Raw genomic sequence first — 18233 nt, 5'->3', positions numbered from 1 at the left:
GAACTTGTGATATACAGTTAGCTGGTGGGACTATTTTTGAGCAGGCAGAAGAACTGGGGTAGAGTAAAAGTTTTCTTGTTGATACCAGTGCACAGAAGGCTTCTCGTAACCACCGATTGGATGTCTAACCAGGAAACATTTTTCTGATATCATATATTTGTTTCTTTTAGGAAATGATTTAATCGTCTTTTTGGCAGACCAGAATGCACCTTATTTTAAACCTAAAGTAAAGGTATCCTTGAAGTAAGTACAAATAGATTTGTTTCTGTAAAACCTTAGTCATTAGCACGATAATTGATATGCAATAGCTGGTTGGATTGTCTCTGAAATCAATTTTACCTGTGTTATTGTAACACAAAACCATTACCTAGGAGGTATGAGTAGCAAGTGATTTGTTAGGAAAAATAGTGAAAGTACCAGAGTTTAAAAATGATTTATTTTTAAATAAATAAATTTGAGTGGAATCGGGTCTGGTCCTGTATAAACACTTCATTTCCTTGCAGTCTAATACGCTTTCTTGAATGTGTTGGAAGCAGGTCACTCTCAGGAGGCTCATGTCAACCATGTGTTGCAGTGGGGAACCTAGTTTGCAGTGGGGAAAAGATCAGGGACCTCTGTTCTAATGTTTTTGTTTATTAACTGATAGCTGTTGAGTTTTTAAGGTTGATTTTGAAGGAATTCTAATCAAGTTTTTGAAATTATCTGAATTTTTATAATATTGTTCAAATAATAGGTCTTTTTTTCTAAAATATGGTTGTAATTGCACAAAAGAGTGACCCGCCCAGTGATAGTGAGGCAACACAGTATTGAAACTACAAGAAGCAAGAATTGATTGCTGTCTAAATTCAAAAAGGATGGGTCAGTGCAGGCCAAAGTGGCAGCTTCCAGGGAGTCATAGAACTTGAGCTTGACCTTAGTATGAGCAAAATTTAGGTGAAGCTGTCAAGTTTGGGGACACGGCATTTGTAAGAGATGACAGTAAAAACAGCATGTTGTTAAAAGAAGGGGAAAGATCTGCCTGACAGAAGTGGAAGGTACATTTTGGATAATTGTGCACTAGGAGGATGTGATCAGGGCAGACTGGGAGCATTCATAAATATCAGAAGAAGTTTGAACTCAGTCCCATGAGAAAAGGGGTCTTTTTGCAAAGGAAAGATGATGAAAACAAGATTTTAAGATAATAGTGGGAAGTTGTATAGGTAGGGTTGGGCCAGATTGTGTAGAGCTGTGAATGTCTTTGTAAAGAATCCAGAGCTGAGATTCAGGAGACCTGGGTTCCAGTCTGGACTGTGCTCACTGGCTAATGGTAATCTTGGGCAAATTAGCTCGTCTTTATAGATCTTTGTGCTCAGCACATAATTAATACTGTACATGCTCAATAATTATTCATTGAAAAAAAAGAAAACAGTATTTTAAATAGATCTACTTGTTAACAATGTGCAGAATGAGTTGGTATGTAGAAAATCAAAGACTTTCCTAAGGAAACTGTTTTTTAGAAGTCATTATGTGGCCTAATTAGTGCTCAAACTATAATATTTTATGTCAACTCAAACTTGTGAAAAAAATGGACTTGAATTAGAACATTGAGAAGAAAGTTATAAGTAGATGAATAGGAACTTATCCCTCTTGAGAAATGTTTCTGGGTACTGGATGTCAGCATGCTTGAGTGGGGAAGGAACAAAAATTGATAAATATACACAAGAAATGAACTAACTGCCTAGAAGTGATTTCTGTTGGAAGATTAGAAGGAAATTTAAAGGCTGTAAGAAAGGGCTTGGGTTCTGCTAAGTTAAAACAAAAATCACAATTTCTCTTTTTTGATTAATGAAATGTTAATTGTTTATGTACTTTTAAAATTTAGAAACTCTTGTCTGTATTTTAATTTAGAGTATTTTTCAAAGTAAAAATAACTATCCTTCACCCTTTTCCTCCCTTCTTCCCCTGTTTTCTCTCTCAGATGCACCCACTTTTAAAACTTTTAGTTGTTTCTTCTAGTGTTTATATACATATTTTAAAATATTTACTCTGAAATTTCTTGAGTTATGTTTTAATGTTCATCTTTTGGATTTTTTGACAGCATAGGTAAGAATTTAGCATCTTTATAATTATGTCATAATTTTTAGTTAAATCAGTAATCATTGTTTACATTTCAACCATGTGGTTTCTATGTACTTCAGAACCAAGCAGTGTACAATATTTCATTTCTTCTACAGCTTACCCCCAGAGTAAGTGATTACTTTTTAAAAAATAGATTGAATAGTTTTCTGTGTCCATATTCTTAATGTCATTGTAGCTGTTCCATCATAATGGCCATAAACCTATCATGCATTTTTGTTTTCTGCATTGGGTCCTCTGCATTCCTACCCAATCTTGATTCGTTCTCCAGGCCTTCTGCACTTACTGTTGGGGCTTCCCCTTTGCTGTTCTTTGCCCAAAACCTGTTTCTTGGATCTTGTGCCATGTTTGTCTTTATTTCCTCGTTTACTTCACTGGAGTGCATCCTTCAAGAAATTCCTGAGAACGGATACATGGTAGATACTTGCATGTCCAAAACTTTTTCTACCTGCTCTTAACACTTTAGTTAGCTATTGTCTTCTAACTTCATGGGTTGCTGTTTTAAAATTCAATCCTTTTTCTCCTAATCCTTAACTGTAACTTGTTTTATTTTAATTTTGGAAGCTATAGTCTCTTCCTTATCCATTTTGCTTTGATTTCATGATGATTTGCTTTGGTGTAGATTACTTTTCACTTACTGTGCTGGAAGTTAGGTGGGCCCTTTCAAGTTGGAGGCCTCTATTCTTGGGAGCTTTTTGAAATATTCTTATTTCTTTGATAATTTTTTGTTTTTTTCCCTTTCAGGAATTCCTATCAGTTGGTTATTGGTCTGCCTGGGTTCATCTTTTATTCCTTTATCTTATCTGGGTTTTGGGGGTTTTATTTTTTGTCATTTTGTTTTATTTTCCTTTCCAGGAGGTTTTCTCAACTTTATCCTCTAAGCCTTTATTAAATTGTTTTTTGTTAGCCATCATATTTTTAATTTTCAATGTTTTCTTTATTCTCTTACTGGTGTTTACTCCTAACATGTTATTCTTTTTTTTTTATGAACATATTTTCTTCTCTTGCCTCAAGTATAATTTTGAAGTTTTTTTTGTTTCTTCCATTAGCTGTGTTCTCTTCAGCTTCCTCATTGCTGCTTGTTTTTGCTTTCTTTACTATTCATATTTTCTTTAAGGGCAGGTGTCTATTCATATTTATAAGGCACTAAAGAGCTTATTGGAAACATTTTCCTGGTAGGACCTGTCTACCATCTCTTGCCTGTGTGTATGTTCCTGGCTGGCTGGCATTAGAGGAATAGGGAAGAGCTGGGGGCAAGGGTCCCTTTGGTAGACTTTCCATTAGCTTTCTGTTTTTAGCATAAGGCCCAAATCTTACATGCTGCTGTAACTTAAATCCTGAATGCCTGAGATTTTCCATAAATAAACCACTTACTTGGTTCTTGCCTTGCTGAGTGTGAGGGAAAAGGGACTACCACTGATGCATTTAGAAAATAATTATCCATAGTCTAATTGGAAGTTTGCTGTCTTGATATTTGCTCTAAGTAGAATTAAATGTAAAATGAATTTAAGGCCTATTGTTTTGGTTGGGTCACTCAGACAGCATGACAAAACTCTAAGATGTTAAGTTTTCAAGGTTAATTTTAATAATTTTAGAATTTTATTATTAAAAATATAAAATTAGGTATATATGTACGTATAGCCCATTGATTGCCCATTGGTAAAACCTTGTTATCCATTGTGAATCTCTATGAGCTTTCAGAAGTAAAAAGTGATTATTTAATTTTCGCTATAAATTTTGAATTTGCATTAAAATCCAAATTAAATATTTTATAAATAATATCTTTTAATTGACAAAATCACAGTGATATTCCTTGCTGTTTTAGCAATTAATTATGATGAGCCTCTATTTATTTTAAACACCATCCAAATGTCTTGGTGTCCTTGACAAAGGAACTAAATAAAAAGATTATATTAGGAAGACAAGTTTTCTCTTGATATATTTCAGATTTATCTTGCTTCTTAAGACTATTCTGCGTTTATTCTGAACTCTTTTGTAGACCAAAGAGATATAAATACATGAGGGATGATGAGATATTAGTGAAGAGGAGATTAATCAGTTCTGTGAAATTTTAGATTTTCAATTAAAATATTTTCATAAAGTAGAAATATAGAGATGTACTTTTTATTATAACTTATCTGGATATTTTTAAATGCTTATTTCTTTTAGGAATCACAGTGCATTGATAACAAGTGTAGTCCCTGGGGATTATGATGGAGATTCACAAATGGATGTCCTTCTGACATACCTTCCCAAAAATCATGCCACTGGTGAATTAGGAGCTGTTATCTTCTGGGGACAAAATCAAACATTAGGTGAATTTGTTTTTGTTTTAAGAGTTTTTAATATTTATCATTGGATATGAGAGGCAAATGTAACTAAATATTATTCTGAAATCAGTTCAAAAATACTACTCTTGGGTGTCAGTAATTGTAAGAACTTTTTTTTAAGAGATGAGTTCTGACTCTGTTGTCCAGGCTGGAGAGCTATAGCATGATCGTAGCTTACTGTAACCTTGAACTCGTGGACTTAAGTGATCCTTCTGCCTCAGCCTCCAGGGTAGCTGGGACTACAGGCCACCATGCCCACCTAATTTTTAAATTTTTTTGTAAAGACAGAGTTTCACTGTGTTGCCCAAGCTGATCTGGAACTCCTGGCCTCAAGCTACCCTCTCACCTTGACATCCCAAAGCACTGGGATTATAGGTGTGAGCCACCTCACCTGGTCTGTAAAAACTTTTCTTAAAAGTTCATTTTCTGATTTTTATTTTAAACCCAGAACTGGTCTGGTGTGAATTCCAGGGAACAAAATCCACTCTTGCTAGCTTTAAGAAAAGACGATTTATTAAAGGGTTTTAATGGCTTACAGAATCATTGGGAAGGCTAAAGAACAAACTGTAGGTTGAGCTTTCATGAACAATCCCCAGAGGCGTCAAAGAAGGTATTGGCTCTCTTAGCTATCAGAAGTGGCCACTTGGGCAACAGCTGCCATAATGATGCTGCACCAGCTATGATTCTCACCAGCAAAACGGATGCTGTACCTGGTCCCTTGATTCCATGAGCAGGCACTGAGAGGGAAACAGCAGAGGCACAGCCTTTGTCTCACTCATGCCTTTGAAACTCACAGTGCATCTGTTTGGCAAGACTTAATTTTATTCAGCATCTCAGATACAAGGATATCTCGGAAATGTTATTTTTGTTTTCTAGTATCCTCAGTACAGGAAAGCACAAAAAAGTTGAAGCACAGGTTGAGAGTCAGTCTGCCATATCTAACCCTCTGAAACCTTCAAGTCTTACCTGAAAAGCCACTTAATTTTTTTTTTTTTTTTTTTTTCGTTTGAGGCAGAGTCTCACTCTGTCACCCGGCCTAGAGTGCCATGGCATCAGCGTAGCTCACAGCAACCTCAAACTCCTGGTCTCAAGGAATCCTCCCACCTTGGCCTCCCGGAGTGCTAGGATTACAGCCCTAAGCCACTGCCTCATCCAAAAGCCACTTAATTACACCTAAATAGACAGCTTTGCCCTTGGAGCCAGATTTCAGGGAGAGCAAATGCAGTTTTGTTTTTGATCACATTTGGGAATATAAGCAGTAATGTTGATAAATACTTTATATTCATTCAGTCAGTAAGTATTTAAAGAAGGAGTACCACATGCAAAAATGCTGCTTGTATTTAATCATGAACATTTTAGAGTCAGGAAGTTTTGCATATATTGATGTCTTTACACCAAAACCTTGTTCATTGTCAATTGCTCTAGTACTAAAGTGTATATAAAGACTCGGCTGAGAGACATTTAGATGGGAGCCTCAAAAGAAAGTTGTTGTAAAGTACATTCATTGTATAATAAAATGTGTCCTCCCAATATTTTATCTTTACAAGCTTGATGTCCATGTAAATTAGATTTACAGTGTATTATTAATGCTAATAGTTGGAATAATTTAGAGACAAATCTTGAAAAGAATAAAATAATATTTTTCCTAAGTGTAGATATCAAAAATAATATCAAAACCCTGTTAATTTATGTATATTTTATATATATATATATTTTTTCTCTTTCCAGATCCTAACAATATGACCATACTCAATAGGACTTTTCAAGATGAGCCACTGATTATGGAGTACGTATGTGCTTGCTTTTCTTGGGATGATTTTAAACTTAAACATAAAATAAAATCTTTCACATAGGAAACTACTTTGCTAAGTAGTATTGACACTAAATTCACTCTTTCTTAAAGCTGATAGGGGCCTAATATTATATTTATTTGCTATTATGGGGAAAAAAGAAAAATGAAATTTATTATTTTAGAAAAAGGAAGAGGCAGGGCACGGTGGTGCATTGCCTGTAATCCTAGCACTCTGGGAGGCCAAGACAGGAGGATTGCTTGAGCTCAGGAGTTCAAGACCAGCCTGAGTAAGAGTGAGACCGCCCCCCACCGCCCTACTAAAAATAGAAAAATTAGCAGGTGTCATGGCATGCACCTGTAGTTCTAGCTACTCAGGAGGCTGAGGCAGGAGGATCACTTGAGTCCAGGAATTTGAGGTTACAGTCAGCTACAGTGACACCACTGCACTTTGCCCAGGGTGACAGAGCAAGACTCTGTCTCAAACAAAAAAGAGAAAGAGAGAGAGATTACTGTTTTTGTTTCAGTAGCTTTGAATGCATCCATTATGGATCTATTTTGATGTTAGCCATGTCATTACTTAAAGAATTAAGATAGCTGTCTTGAGTAAAACTGTTATGTTTGATTGAAAGATATGAAAGATACAGGATTTGCCCCAGAAATTTAGAAAGATTTCCGTATTAAGGAGAAATTTCTGTTCTTTTTACAACTCTTCCTTTTTGTTATCATTTATAATCCAAATTTCTGACAGGGCATTTTGGTAATGAGGGAGACATCATTTTAGTTACTAACCCAAGTATGGCCACATTCTTGTTTCCAGTACTGCCTTTCTTACAGTTACTAAAGTCATAGTCATATAGCAGTAGGTCAGTGGCCATGAGAAGTGTGACGAGTAAGTCTATGGATTAATCTTCATAAGAGTGCTTGGCTTGATTTCTTTCATTTCTTAGTGTACTTTTTCATTGTTATAATATTTAGCAGTCAGAATGAATTATTTTATACCAGCTAGGGCTTATTTTTGTGGGTTATTTCTCCTAGGCCATCCAAATAAACAAGTTGGGTCATGATTCTGAAGTAAGTTTCTAGGAATTAGTGCTGTCTCCTTATCACTCAGTGATAGGCATGATGCAAAGATTCTAGACAACCTCAAAGTCTCTTAACAGAAGCTTATTTCTTGCTCACACTGCATGTCCAGTGTGGATCAGTGATAGGCTCTGCTCTGTGCTTTACTCAGTCAGGTCTTCAGAGGCCCCACCGTCTTTGGAACTGGACCATCTGAAACACTAGTTCTTCCCATTGCCACCGCAGGCTCAGAGAGGGCTAGAGGGCCCAGCAACAGAAATTAAACACTTTGGCCTGAAAGTGACACATGTCACTTGTGTTGACATTTCACTGACTATAACTAGATACTGGTGAGCCTTGTAATCTCTACCACACCTCCTCGAAGTTATTTTTGCTTTCAAAGTAAGTTAGAAGTGAGAATTCAATAAAATAGCTGCTTATTATTTTGTTTTCTTTTCAGCTTCAATGGTGATCTTATTCCTGATGTATTCGGTATTACAAATGAATCCAGCCAGCCACAGATACTGTTAGGAGGGTGAGTAAATATGATTATAGCCATGTAATTAATTATATGTATTGTTGCTACTGTAGAGACTGTGTGTCTATACGAATGGGTTGTTCAAACCATTGGAGAACAGCCAACTCATTGGAAATCATTGTTCTTAAAAGATTTTTAAAAGGGCATTTGGTCAACATATAAGCTTTCTCAGACAGTTTGGATTTGATCTGCAACTGCTTTCTAAGAGCCAGATTAGTCTCTTTATTCCCCTGGAAATTAGACATTCAAATTTTACAGATTCCAACTTAAATATTGGTTCATTAGATGTTTTTGAAATGAATGGGTTTAATCTCAATAAGATAGGTAGCTGCTGTCCTGATTGGATCCTCCACCAGATTCATGTTAGCTCCCAGACTTTAATTGATAAGCTTTGTTTCTTCTTTCTGTCATTTGTTCAGTGAGCAATCAATTACCTAAAATTGGCCAGGCATGGTTGCTCACGCCTGTAATCCTAGCACTCCGGAGGATTGCTTGAGGTCACAAGTTCGAAACCAGCCTGAGCCCTGAGCAAGGGCGAAACCCCATCTCTGCTAAAAATAGAAAAATTAGCCGGGCATGGTGGCACATGCCTGTAGTCCCAGCTACTCGGGAGGCTGAGGCAGGAGAATCACTTGAGCCCAGGAATGTGAGGTTGCTGTGAGCTACAATGATGCCACTGCACTTTACCCAGGGTGACAGAGCAAGACTCTGTTTCAGAAAAAACAAATAATAATACTAATTGCCTGAAATTATAAGCATTCCTCCTCTAAGCTCTAGAAACTTCAGTATATACTTTATTCCTGACCAATCTGTATGCCGGGCCTTTCTTACTTATCCAAGCATGCAATTGTTAGGAAAAACTGCCTGAAATCTTGCAATTCAATGATCTCTGTTATAATTCCTCTGGAACCAAATAGAACTGTCCTCTTACCACAAGAATTCATGATAGTAAGATACTTTTCATGAGATACCTCATGTGGTTGATTTTTTTCCTGTATCTGAAAGTTAGTTCAAGAGTACAGAACACATTTATTTACTTTTTTGACCTTCCAGAAAGTACCGATAACCACCTTTATCAATGTCTTCCCTGGCTACTTGGAAACCTAAGGAGCCTTCTCTCTGTGTTTTGTAGAAGTCGTTTGTTTTATGATTGGTTTCTGAAATGTGCTTCACAGGCATACGGATGAGTAAATTGTCAAAATTTAGGTATTCTCCCATCCAAGTACTAACCAGGCCCAGCGCTGCTTAGCTTCTGACATCAGAAGAGATTGGGCGTGGTATGGCCGTGGACAAAATTTAAGGTATTCTGAAGAGATACATTTCCTATCACTTGTTCAGAAAGTTTTCAATAAAGGATATGGGTATTTTGATGCTAGTCATGATGAACATTGAAAGAATTACTATGAATCTTGAATGAGAAACTTGTTTTTTCGCCCAAAATATTGGAAAGAGAGTAGAGTTTTGCTTTAGAGACAATTTGAATGGAAATCCTGTCTGCCTTATTAGCTGCGTCTGGGAGGAAGGGAGTTCAGGTGGGGTGTGGGGAACACACAGGCCACGCCGCTCCAAGCATGGCAAGCTGGGCCTGCTCAGGACATCGTGTCCTTTCTTCTCCTCCCTTCATGGTAGGCATGTGATTGAGAATGTGACGGTAACTTCTAGCCTGGTTGATTTCATGGTAACTCCACATTAGTCAAAGAAATAATTGGAATATCTTTAATCTGTTACAGTTTGACCTTTAGAAATTAAAACGTGTGAAACAGCTATTGTTAACAATTCAAAAAGTAAAACTTTTAATATCCTTCTGGATTTTTTATTTAATCTACAAGAAAACTATTTAGAGTTTCGTATGATAGTGTTATAGCTTATTTGTTCTGAATTCTATGTTAGATTTTTTTCTCTGCTTCTTCAAAAAATATAGCTTTTAAAACTTATGCTTAAAGACATGTTTGTTTACATTTTTTATACATTATATTCTGATATATTCCAATACACCGGAGTAATACTCTGGTATTTTATGATATCTCATTTAAACTTCAGTTACAGATTAAACAATAGTAAGTGACGAGTTTGAATCCAAGTTTTGTCCTGATGTGAATTTAAAGAATGAAGTTATATAAATTGACAAAAAAGAATTTCTGTCAGCATCATTGTTAGGGTGACTGTAACCTAGCAGTATCATGTTTCAGATGACAGAAAGCTGAATATGTCCCAATGGGACCAAGCATTAATATATTACTAAAATAAGAAAAATATGTCTAAGCCATATCAGTTTTATAAACAAGAGACATTCCATAGGTGCATAAGTGACAAAGCCATCAGCCTTGACATTTTGGACTATTCATATGACCTTGATTGGTAGCCCAGTCTTATCTATCAAGAAATCTACCTTTTACCACTTAAATTTTGTGCTGTATGGGTAGGCCAGACTCATGATTATCTTAAAGTTAATAAAATTTGGCTAGCACTTTAGTTTTATGGGAAAGTTGCAAAGATCTTTATATAGAGTATAGATTGTACCTTCTGTATCTTCTGTAGGATTGTACCTGAAAGCCCATGGCTGTAATCTGGCCTGGTGCTGATGTGGAAGTATGAGATTGCCCACAGATAAAATTAGCACAACCAGTTTGGCTATAAAAAAGGTTCACATGGTCTGTCCAAGCAGGGAATGGAAACAGGCAGAAGAATCCCTTGTAATTGGTACAGTAGGGGTTATCTGACAGGAACAGGAAGGGTGCTAAATCTACTGAGGTGCAGGAGATAATTGAAACACATTAAATGGTCAAAGGTGAGGCTTCAGTTTGTGCCTCAACTTCACTTTATAATGACTTGAAATAATTTAATAATGTGCCACATTACTGAGAAATAACACCTCGCTATTAAGTGTTAGAGCAGCTTCTGCAGTGATGTGAGGTTATGGTTAATGAGCATTTTCTTTAAGAGGGCATTTGAATCTGATGTTGCCTGAGCATTTAGAATATTGTTTTAGTATTGAAGTGAAAACCCTTGTACCTGTAATTTTAATCAAAGCCAAATATAATGTTGTTCTGTTCACATTTTCTATGACTCACATACTGAGTTCAAACACATTTCTAGGTCAGGCCCAAGTTGTATACTTGGGGATATTAATGTAGGTATGTGACAGATACATACTTTGCCGTATTATACTGTTTTCTCGACAAGCAATTGCATGAAAGATTTGAATGTAATATTAGTGGCCAGGAAAGCAGTCATTTTTAACTGTTAGTTGTGTGGGTGGGATTTTCCCTTCATTATCAGGAAAAAATGTATCTTCTATTTGAATATAGTCAGTTATAGTCAATCCAGAAGGAATAAATTCCTATTTTTCCATCTAACCTTTCATCTTATCTCACATTATAACCATTGACTGATTTATTAAATCATTCTTCATTTTTACTGCGGATTTTGTTTGCTGATGCATTACAGAAAACATAAATATTTGTCTTAATGAAATAATATATTGTATCACTTAAATTTATTGTTTAGAAGGAATGTGAAAATTATGATATTTTAGCACAAAATAAAACCAAATAATCCTCAAGGTAGCTTTTAACTTTGTAATCAGCGTTAATACTCATAATCCTAGCGAAGAAAAGGTGGCTTTGAAATTCATGTTTTCTTCAGCCCCTCCCCTTCTCACCCCACACACTGTTTATATTTTTAACACTGTTGTTCAAAAGGAATCCATTAGAACTTGAGAAGTTGGTTTTTTATCAGTAATTCCATAGAAACATTACCTCAGTTTTCTAATTCTTCTCTTTTCCTAAAGAAACTTTGCTATCGGAAATGAATTCATTTCTTTTCCCAATGTTTCTCACCCAAACCTTTGTCTTTGCAAAATTAAACCACAGAAATAGTGAAAAGCTTTTAGCAGATGACTTAAAATTTTATATGCTGTGATTATTTCAAGGGGCATGTTATAGTTTCTTAAGGATTCATAATTTTATTTCCTGGAGTCCCACTAGATGCTTTTGAGGGATCAATTAAAAGACCTAAGATTCCCTGGTAATTTATCATACTGCATTATTTTAGGTTCTGTTTGGTAGTGTTATATTTAAGTGAAATTTTGTTTGTTTTTGAGTAAATTGTTTAAGTTCTCAAAATTTACTCACCTTGCTTTAAGTTAAATCTTAATAATTTTGAATGTATATTTGTAGTAATTGTTTAGAAAGATATTAACTTCTCTTAAGAAAATCACAGTTTTATAATTTCTGTTTAAAAAACTTTATGGCAACATTTCATCATGACCATAGTAACTAATGATATTTAATGCATTAACTGCCATGTGAGTTTTTTTAACTCATGCTATTAATAGTTTTGAGCCTGGGGCCTCGTAAAGCATATGTAACTCACGTGTCTCTTTACCTTAGGAGCCACATGAACTATTTTTCAAGTAGCATATAACTCACGCACAGAAAACAATTAAAAATAACAAATTTATCCTTAAATTAGAAAGGATTCTTTTTTTTTCTAAGTTTTTATTCTATTTTATTAATAAAACACCATGGCCCCAGGGAAAAATTTTTTTTTCTAGTGTGGCAGTCAATGTGTTAAAACAATGTCTTGAATTCAGCATATTTTATTGGCATATATCAGAATTTTGTTTTCTCATTTGAGAGGAAACATTTTGTTTTATTTCGTTGCATTTGCATATGTATCGAAAAAAGTCAGTTTTAAAACTAGTGTAGTTAGAAAAACCATGTTGTATACAGCAGACTTTAAAATTAGTATATATTTCAATTTAGGGTAGATTGTATCAGAATTATTTATAATTTCTGAAAATATAGATTAAGTCCTTTCATTGGATTCTGGTTTTTTATTTTTTTTTAAAGTTTATACATTGAAAATGCCCTGCAAATAGTTGATTTTAAATAATCTGGAGGCCTAAGCTCTGAGCTCCAGTTCTGAGTGAGTTCCACAGCAGTCCTGAATGGAGATGAGTGTTTAACTGGGAGGCATACGCTTCTTTTCATACTGTGTGATCGTCTGTTGTATTTGCCTGTCCTAGGAGCTAGTGCTGCTAGGCATGACTCTTAGGTGTGGTATTACTGTTGCACCCTCTATGGAAGTAGTAATATTGGGGCAAAATAAAGATATAGCCAAAAGAAATCTCCATGTTTTCTATTATTTATATAAGACATTATTGCTGAGAAGTCCTTAAGATTTTCTGGTCCCATACCTTCAAGTTCTAATTGAGGCCCAGAGTGAGTGAGTAATTCATCAGGAATTTAATCCTCCTTTTTCCACTTTTCTCCTACTCCTCCTCATGCCCCTCCAGAGGAAGCATACCATGAGATTGCACAGCTTATCTGTTCTCTGTGAGGCTTAGAGTTGGACGGGGCATGAAGAGAAGGAGAATCCCAAGCCTATTTGCTTTTGTTTGTTTGTTTGTTTAATATTTCCCAAGTAATTCTGGGGCTGGCTCTTTACATCAGTTGTCTCATTTTGTGTTCTCACAACAGATAGCTTGTGTGGGTAACAATGACTAAAGAGGCTAATTCAAAGGTTCAGTGACTACTACAAGCTCACAACATCTAAATAAATGGCAAATGTGGGAATTGAGTCTTGATCTTCTAAGTTCTAAAAGCCTATGCTCTTGCCTTCATTCCTGTACAATCATTGCCATCTTTATAGTCACCAGGGGTCTTTGGTGGTACTCCTTCATGTGGCCTCCCTCTCTCCATGGCTAGCTTGGACTTCCTTGCAGCATGATGACTGTTTTCCAATAAGGAGCATTCCAAGAAGTATAGGCAGAAACTGCAGGTCACTTAAGAAGTTAAACAGCCTCACTTCTGGGCTAAAGTTTGGTAGAGTTAGAAGATTGTAGACTCTGCCTCTTAATATAGGCATGGCAAAATTGAATGCAAAAGCGCATGTGAGATGGGAAATAATGTGGCCATCTTTGGAAACACAACACAGTAGCCTGTGTTTATTCTCTTTATCATAAGTAAAGACTTGGAAAGGAATATAGAAGCATAGATCATTTTAAGCAAATCACCTTCTAAAACCTCAGGTTTCACAGGTGTTGTTACCTAAAATTGATATGCCTGAGAATGTATCTGTTTTCACTGTCATTTTCTCCTTCACAAGAAAATGCCATATTCCTTACCCTTCCTAAATCTTACTAATGATTCATTTCCTGGGGAGTAAAAACCCACAGGTACCAAACACAGGGGAAATCTCCTTTTGTGATTAATTAAGATATCCCAAATTAATAGAACTTGCAGTTTTTCTCTTTCTTACACATATTTCTCTTAACATGAAGCTTAGATGCGAAAGCAGGCATTAAAGTGGTCTACATTGATACATTCTGAATTCAGATGTGCCAGAGTGGGGTTGTGGTAGTAATAACAGTTATTGTTTTAATGACTTTGCCTCTTTTATTTCTTGATTATTATCAAAGAATCCATTATTGTTGAGAGAGCCTTGGGAGAGCAAAGCTAATAGAGTATCTATGAGAAACATTGAATTCCAAAAAGCAGATCTTTCAGCTATTCTTGGTTCTTTATCCTTAGGACACATCATTAAGTGCAAAGAAGGTACCTTTCATACCAAAGTTATTTTGGATGACAGTTGTTTCAAATGTGACTGCAATATTCTCTAGGACTATTAAACTCATGAATACCACTTTTACATGATTTCTTTCATATTTGATATGCATTTATTTATAATATAGCATTGTGTTTTATCAAGTCATATCAAGAAAATTACATTTAAAGCATCTTGTTTTATCTTATGAAATTTTATCTTTAGTATTTTCTGTATACTATTAATATAATAATCCTATAGTCTAATAAATAAATTTACATGCTGGCTTCTGAGCCAAATAATTTTTTGTAGTATATCCCTTTTTTATTAAATTCATAGGAAAAGTTTTCTATGTTTAATGAAATGAGAATGAAATGGTGTTATTTCTTATTTTCTTAATTTTTTTTTTTTTTGGTGTCAAGCTTATTTTTTTTTATTTTTATTTTTTATTTCAGCTCATCATGGGGGTACATAAGTTCAGGTTATATACATTGTCCATGTCCTGCCCATCCCCCCGAGTCAGAGCCTCAAGCGTGTCCATTCACCAGTTTGCCTGGCACGCACCATGTAGTCATACCTCCATCCCCTCCCCCCACCTCCCCGAGTCTGCACCCTCAAGCATAACCATTCCCCAGACGGTGTGCAACGCACTCATCATGTAGGCATACACCCAACCCCTCTCGCCACCCCCATCTCAATCTGATATCTAATTGGTAAATGACAACAGTAGAATGATTTTTGTACTCTATTTTTATTTAATTACTCCAAAAGCCAGACCCCAGAGTTTAATATGCGCGTTCACTGAAGACTATTATATCTTTTGGCGTACTTCTTGTTACATTAATTATTTTAGTTGTGCTATATTGCATGCTGTAAGTTAGCTAATGATAAATAACATGTTGCTTTACCATCTTATTTTATAACCTATTTTGTAAAAGTAGATAAATCAATTTTATCAGAATTGCATTATTTTAATCTTGTCTGCTTTTAGTACTCTGTCCTACAATATATATTCTGTCATTTCTTAGCAGTTTTTATACTATTACTTGAAACTCACATTAGCACATTTATTTGAATTGAAAAAAATGAGGACACATTCTTTCTGGCAGAAAATAATTTTCATTTGGAGATTGGTTTGACAGTTAGGACTGGCATTGCTAATTGGGTTATAGGGCAGACATTTTCCCTAAATTGAATAAGCTTAGTCAGCAGCTCTAAGTTTTTTTTTTAAACATTTTATTATGAAAAATCTGAAACATACACAAAGGTAGAGAGAATGAGACAATGAATTTGCATATAAGCCACCCACCTTCAACAGTTACTAACTCATTGCCAGTTATTTTTTCATCTATATCTTTTTCTCCCATTTTTCTTTTTTTATACTCCCTCCTCCTCGGACATTTTTAATCTATAAATATTTCAAAATATATCTCTAAAAGATGAGGATTTTTTTAAGATAAGGATTTTTAAAAGAATACATAATCATAACACATTCCTCACACCTAAAAAATTAAAAATAGCTTCTTAATATTAAATTTCCAGGGAGATTTTAATGAAAATATATTTAAAGAATATGAAATATTTTATTAAACCATATAATATTGGCAAAGATACAATAAAAAGATTTCCCAAACTCTTTATTAGTATATCTGGTTAAATAAGGTACCTCTAAATAAAAGATAATTAGTATAGTGAAAAGTTATTTGATAAATCTTGGTAATGCCTTTAGAATACTTCTCAAAAACTGAGAAAGTAAATGGCTCTAATGAGTGGATTATGCATACTTTTGCAAGTCAGGGACTTTACAATTCCTTGCTTTTAACACTTAAAGGAAGCCCTAATTGATAGAGTACTAAAAATTATTTTTGGTGATAGATAACTGTGATTTTTGATATATGACTACAGAGGAGTTCAAAGATCTGAGAATCACTGCTGTAATGAAACTCCTCATCCAATCTACCTGTTTATATAAGATTTTGTAGTATTTAGACCTGTAAAAACAAAAGTAGGAAAAAACTTTATATTGAATTCTATCTCATTCTAGCCATGACATATTTTTTTAAAGAGCAATAAACTAATATATTTTAAGGCTCTGTATATTTCTTTTAAAAATACATTTCTAATAAAATTTTACCTTTGGCTTAGTTATCAAACTGTATTATTGATAAATTGTACGCTAATGGTTAAAATAATTCAAACTGAAAGATTTTTTTAAACACTGAGATCCATGAACAAAACCAGTTAAATACCAGTTTTATTCTGTAGACGAGTTTGTAGACATATTTTTGTTTGGAGAATTATGCTACAGTCATCACTAAAAAGACTTCAGATATAAAATTCCACATCATGATAAAGTTCTCTAAAAAATGAAATGGAAGGCCAAGTTCAAGGATAAAAGGAGGGAAAGATGTATAATTTCTGACCTTGTTCATATGGGGTTTCTTTTTGATTTTTTTTATGGATGATGATGGATAACAATTCAATGTTGTATTTATATTCTACATTTAAAAAATCATTTGAAAATTTTAATAATTCTAATAGATTTAAAAATTATTTATTTTACAGTTATTTAAGGTGATAAAAACATTTAGATTATTTTCTTAGAAATTATTTAATGTGTTAGAGTATATATAGTTTTTCAAAATTCCTTTAGAGTGTATTTGAGCAAAAATGTTTGAAGACCACTGGACTAAAGAACTGGGCAGCTTGGAGAAGGAGATCCTTCTTCATGCTAGACCCATCTCCTAATAAATGCTTTTACCTGGATATCTTAAATAGCAGTAATTCAGTATAAACCGATCATTGTTAAATGGGTGGATTAGCAGTCATTTCAAAGAGCAGTTACCATAGGCAACCAAAAGCTACAGTTGACATTAATTACATTTAAATTCATCCTTTGATAAATGCTGTTCTTTGAGATAGGGTGATGATTCCTGCAAACTAAAACACTTGGGCATAATGTTGTTTCCTGCACGGGAAAAGCTAATAATTGGAATTTTCTACAGAGGTTGAGAAATGTCAATGAATAGCGTCAACGTGGCTTAGAACTGCCCACTTTTTCATCTCTGCTACTCTTCCTTTGTCATCAGAGCATTTTATATTTGTGACCTTAGCCTTCAAATGGAGTTGGGCACATATATGAAAAGATTACAGTCTATATGAGTTCAGTTGCTTGAAAAATATGATGTCTGCTTTTTATTGCTGAAAAACTATGATGTGTACAAAGAGCAACTTTAAAGGTAGAAGGACAAATGAATTTTATTTTCAAGGATAAATTTTAAACACTTTAATTCAGATAGACACCTGTATATATGTTCAGTTTTCGACCATCTTGAAATGCACCACAAAAAGAAACACCAGCTCTTCTATTCTCCCTCCACCTTTGCTAAACCTCAGAATGGTAAATAGACACTGTGTATAAAATAAATCTAATAGTCAGCTACTGCTGTTTTAAGAGTTGTAAATGTAGAATAACAGAGGATAGCCAACAAGTAAGAACTAGAATATTGATTTGAAATGTTCAAGAAAGCAAGATTATAATTAATATATTGTTAGGAGTAACAAATTCAGATGTCTAAACTGGCCAAAAAGGAAACCAAAGTAAGCGAAGCAGTTTGGGAAGATAAGAACTTTTGCTGCCTGTAGGAGCTACTTTTGTCTGAACAGGGCTAGTGGGTTGCCAGATCCTCTGATATTTCAAGAGAAACTGGAAATCGAGATTTCATGTGAAATCTGATTTTTACAAAAAGTTTAAGCAGTGAATTCAAGATTTTTAAAGGACTAAGTAGGTCAAATAAAACACATCTTTGTGCTGAATTTGGCGTGTGGTCTGTCCCTTTATGACTTTTGC

The 18233-nt window shown here is 34.7% G+C and overlaps 1 protein-coding gene across 2 annotated transcripts in view; it reads left to right on the top strand.

Moving 5' to 3' along the window:
- ITFG1 (integrin alpha FG-GAP repeat containing 1) overlaps positions 1-18233 on the top strand; it is a 279045-nt gene that overhangs the window by 1834 nt on the left and 258978 nt on the right. For both annotated transcript variants that reach the window (XM_045533358.1, XM_045533359.1), the window contains exons 2-5: positions 171-243; positions 4285-4430; positions 6174-6231; positions 7757-7831. In XM_045533358.1, the coding sequence (XP_045389314.1) occupies positions 171-243; positions 4285-4430; positions 6174-6231; positions 7757-7831 (352 nt within the window). The remainder of the gene's footprint in view (positions 1-170; positions 244-4284; positions 4431-6173; positions 6232-7756; positions 7832-18233) is intronic.

Source organism: Lemur catta, chromosome 20 (assembly GCF_020740605.2).
Source record: "Lemur catta isolate mLemCat1 chromosome 20, mLemCat1.pri, whole genome shotgun sequence".
Classification (NCBI taxonomy): Eukaryota; Metazoa; Chordata; class Mammalia; order Primates; family Lemuridae; genus Lemur; species Lemur catta.
Note: the sequence above shows the minus strand (reverse complement) of the source record. Positions and strands in the feature narration are given on the sequence as shown.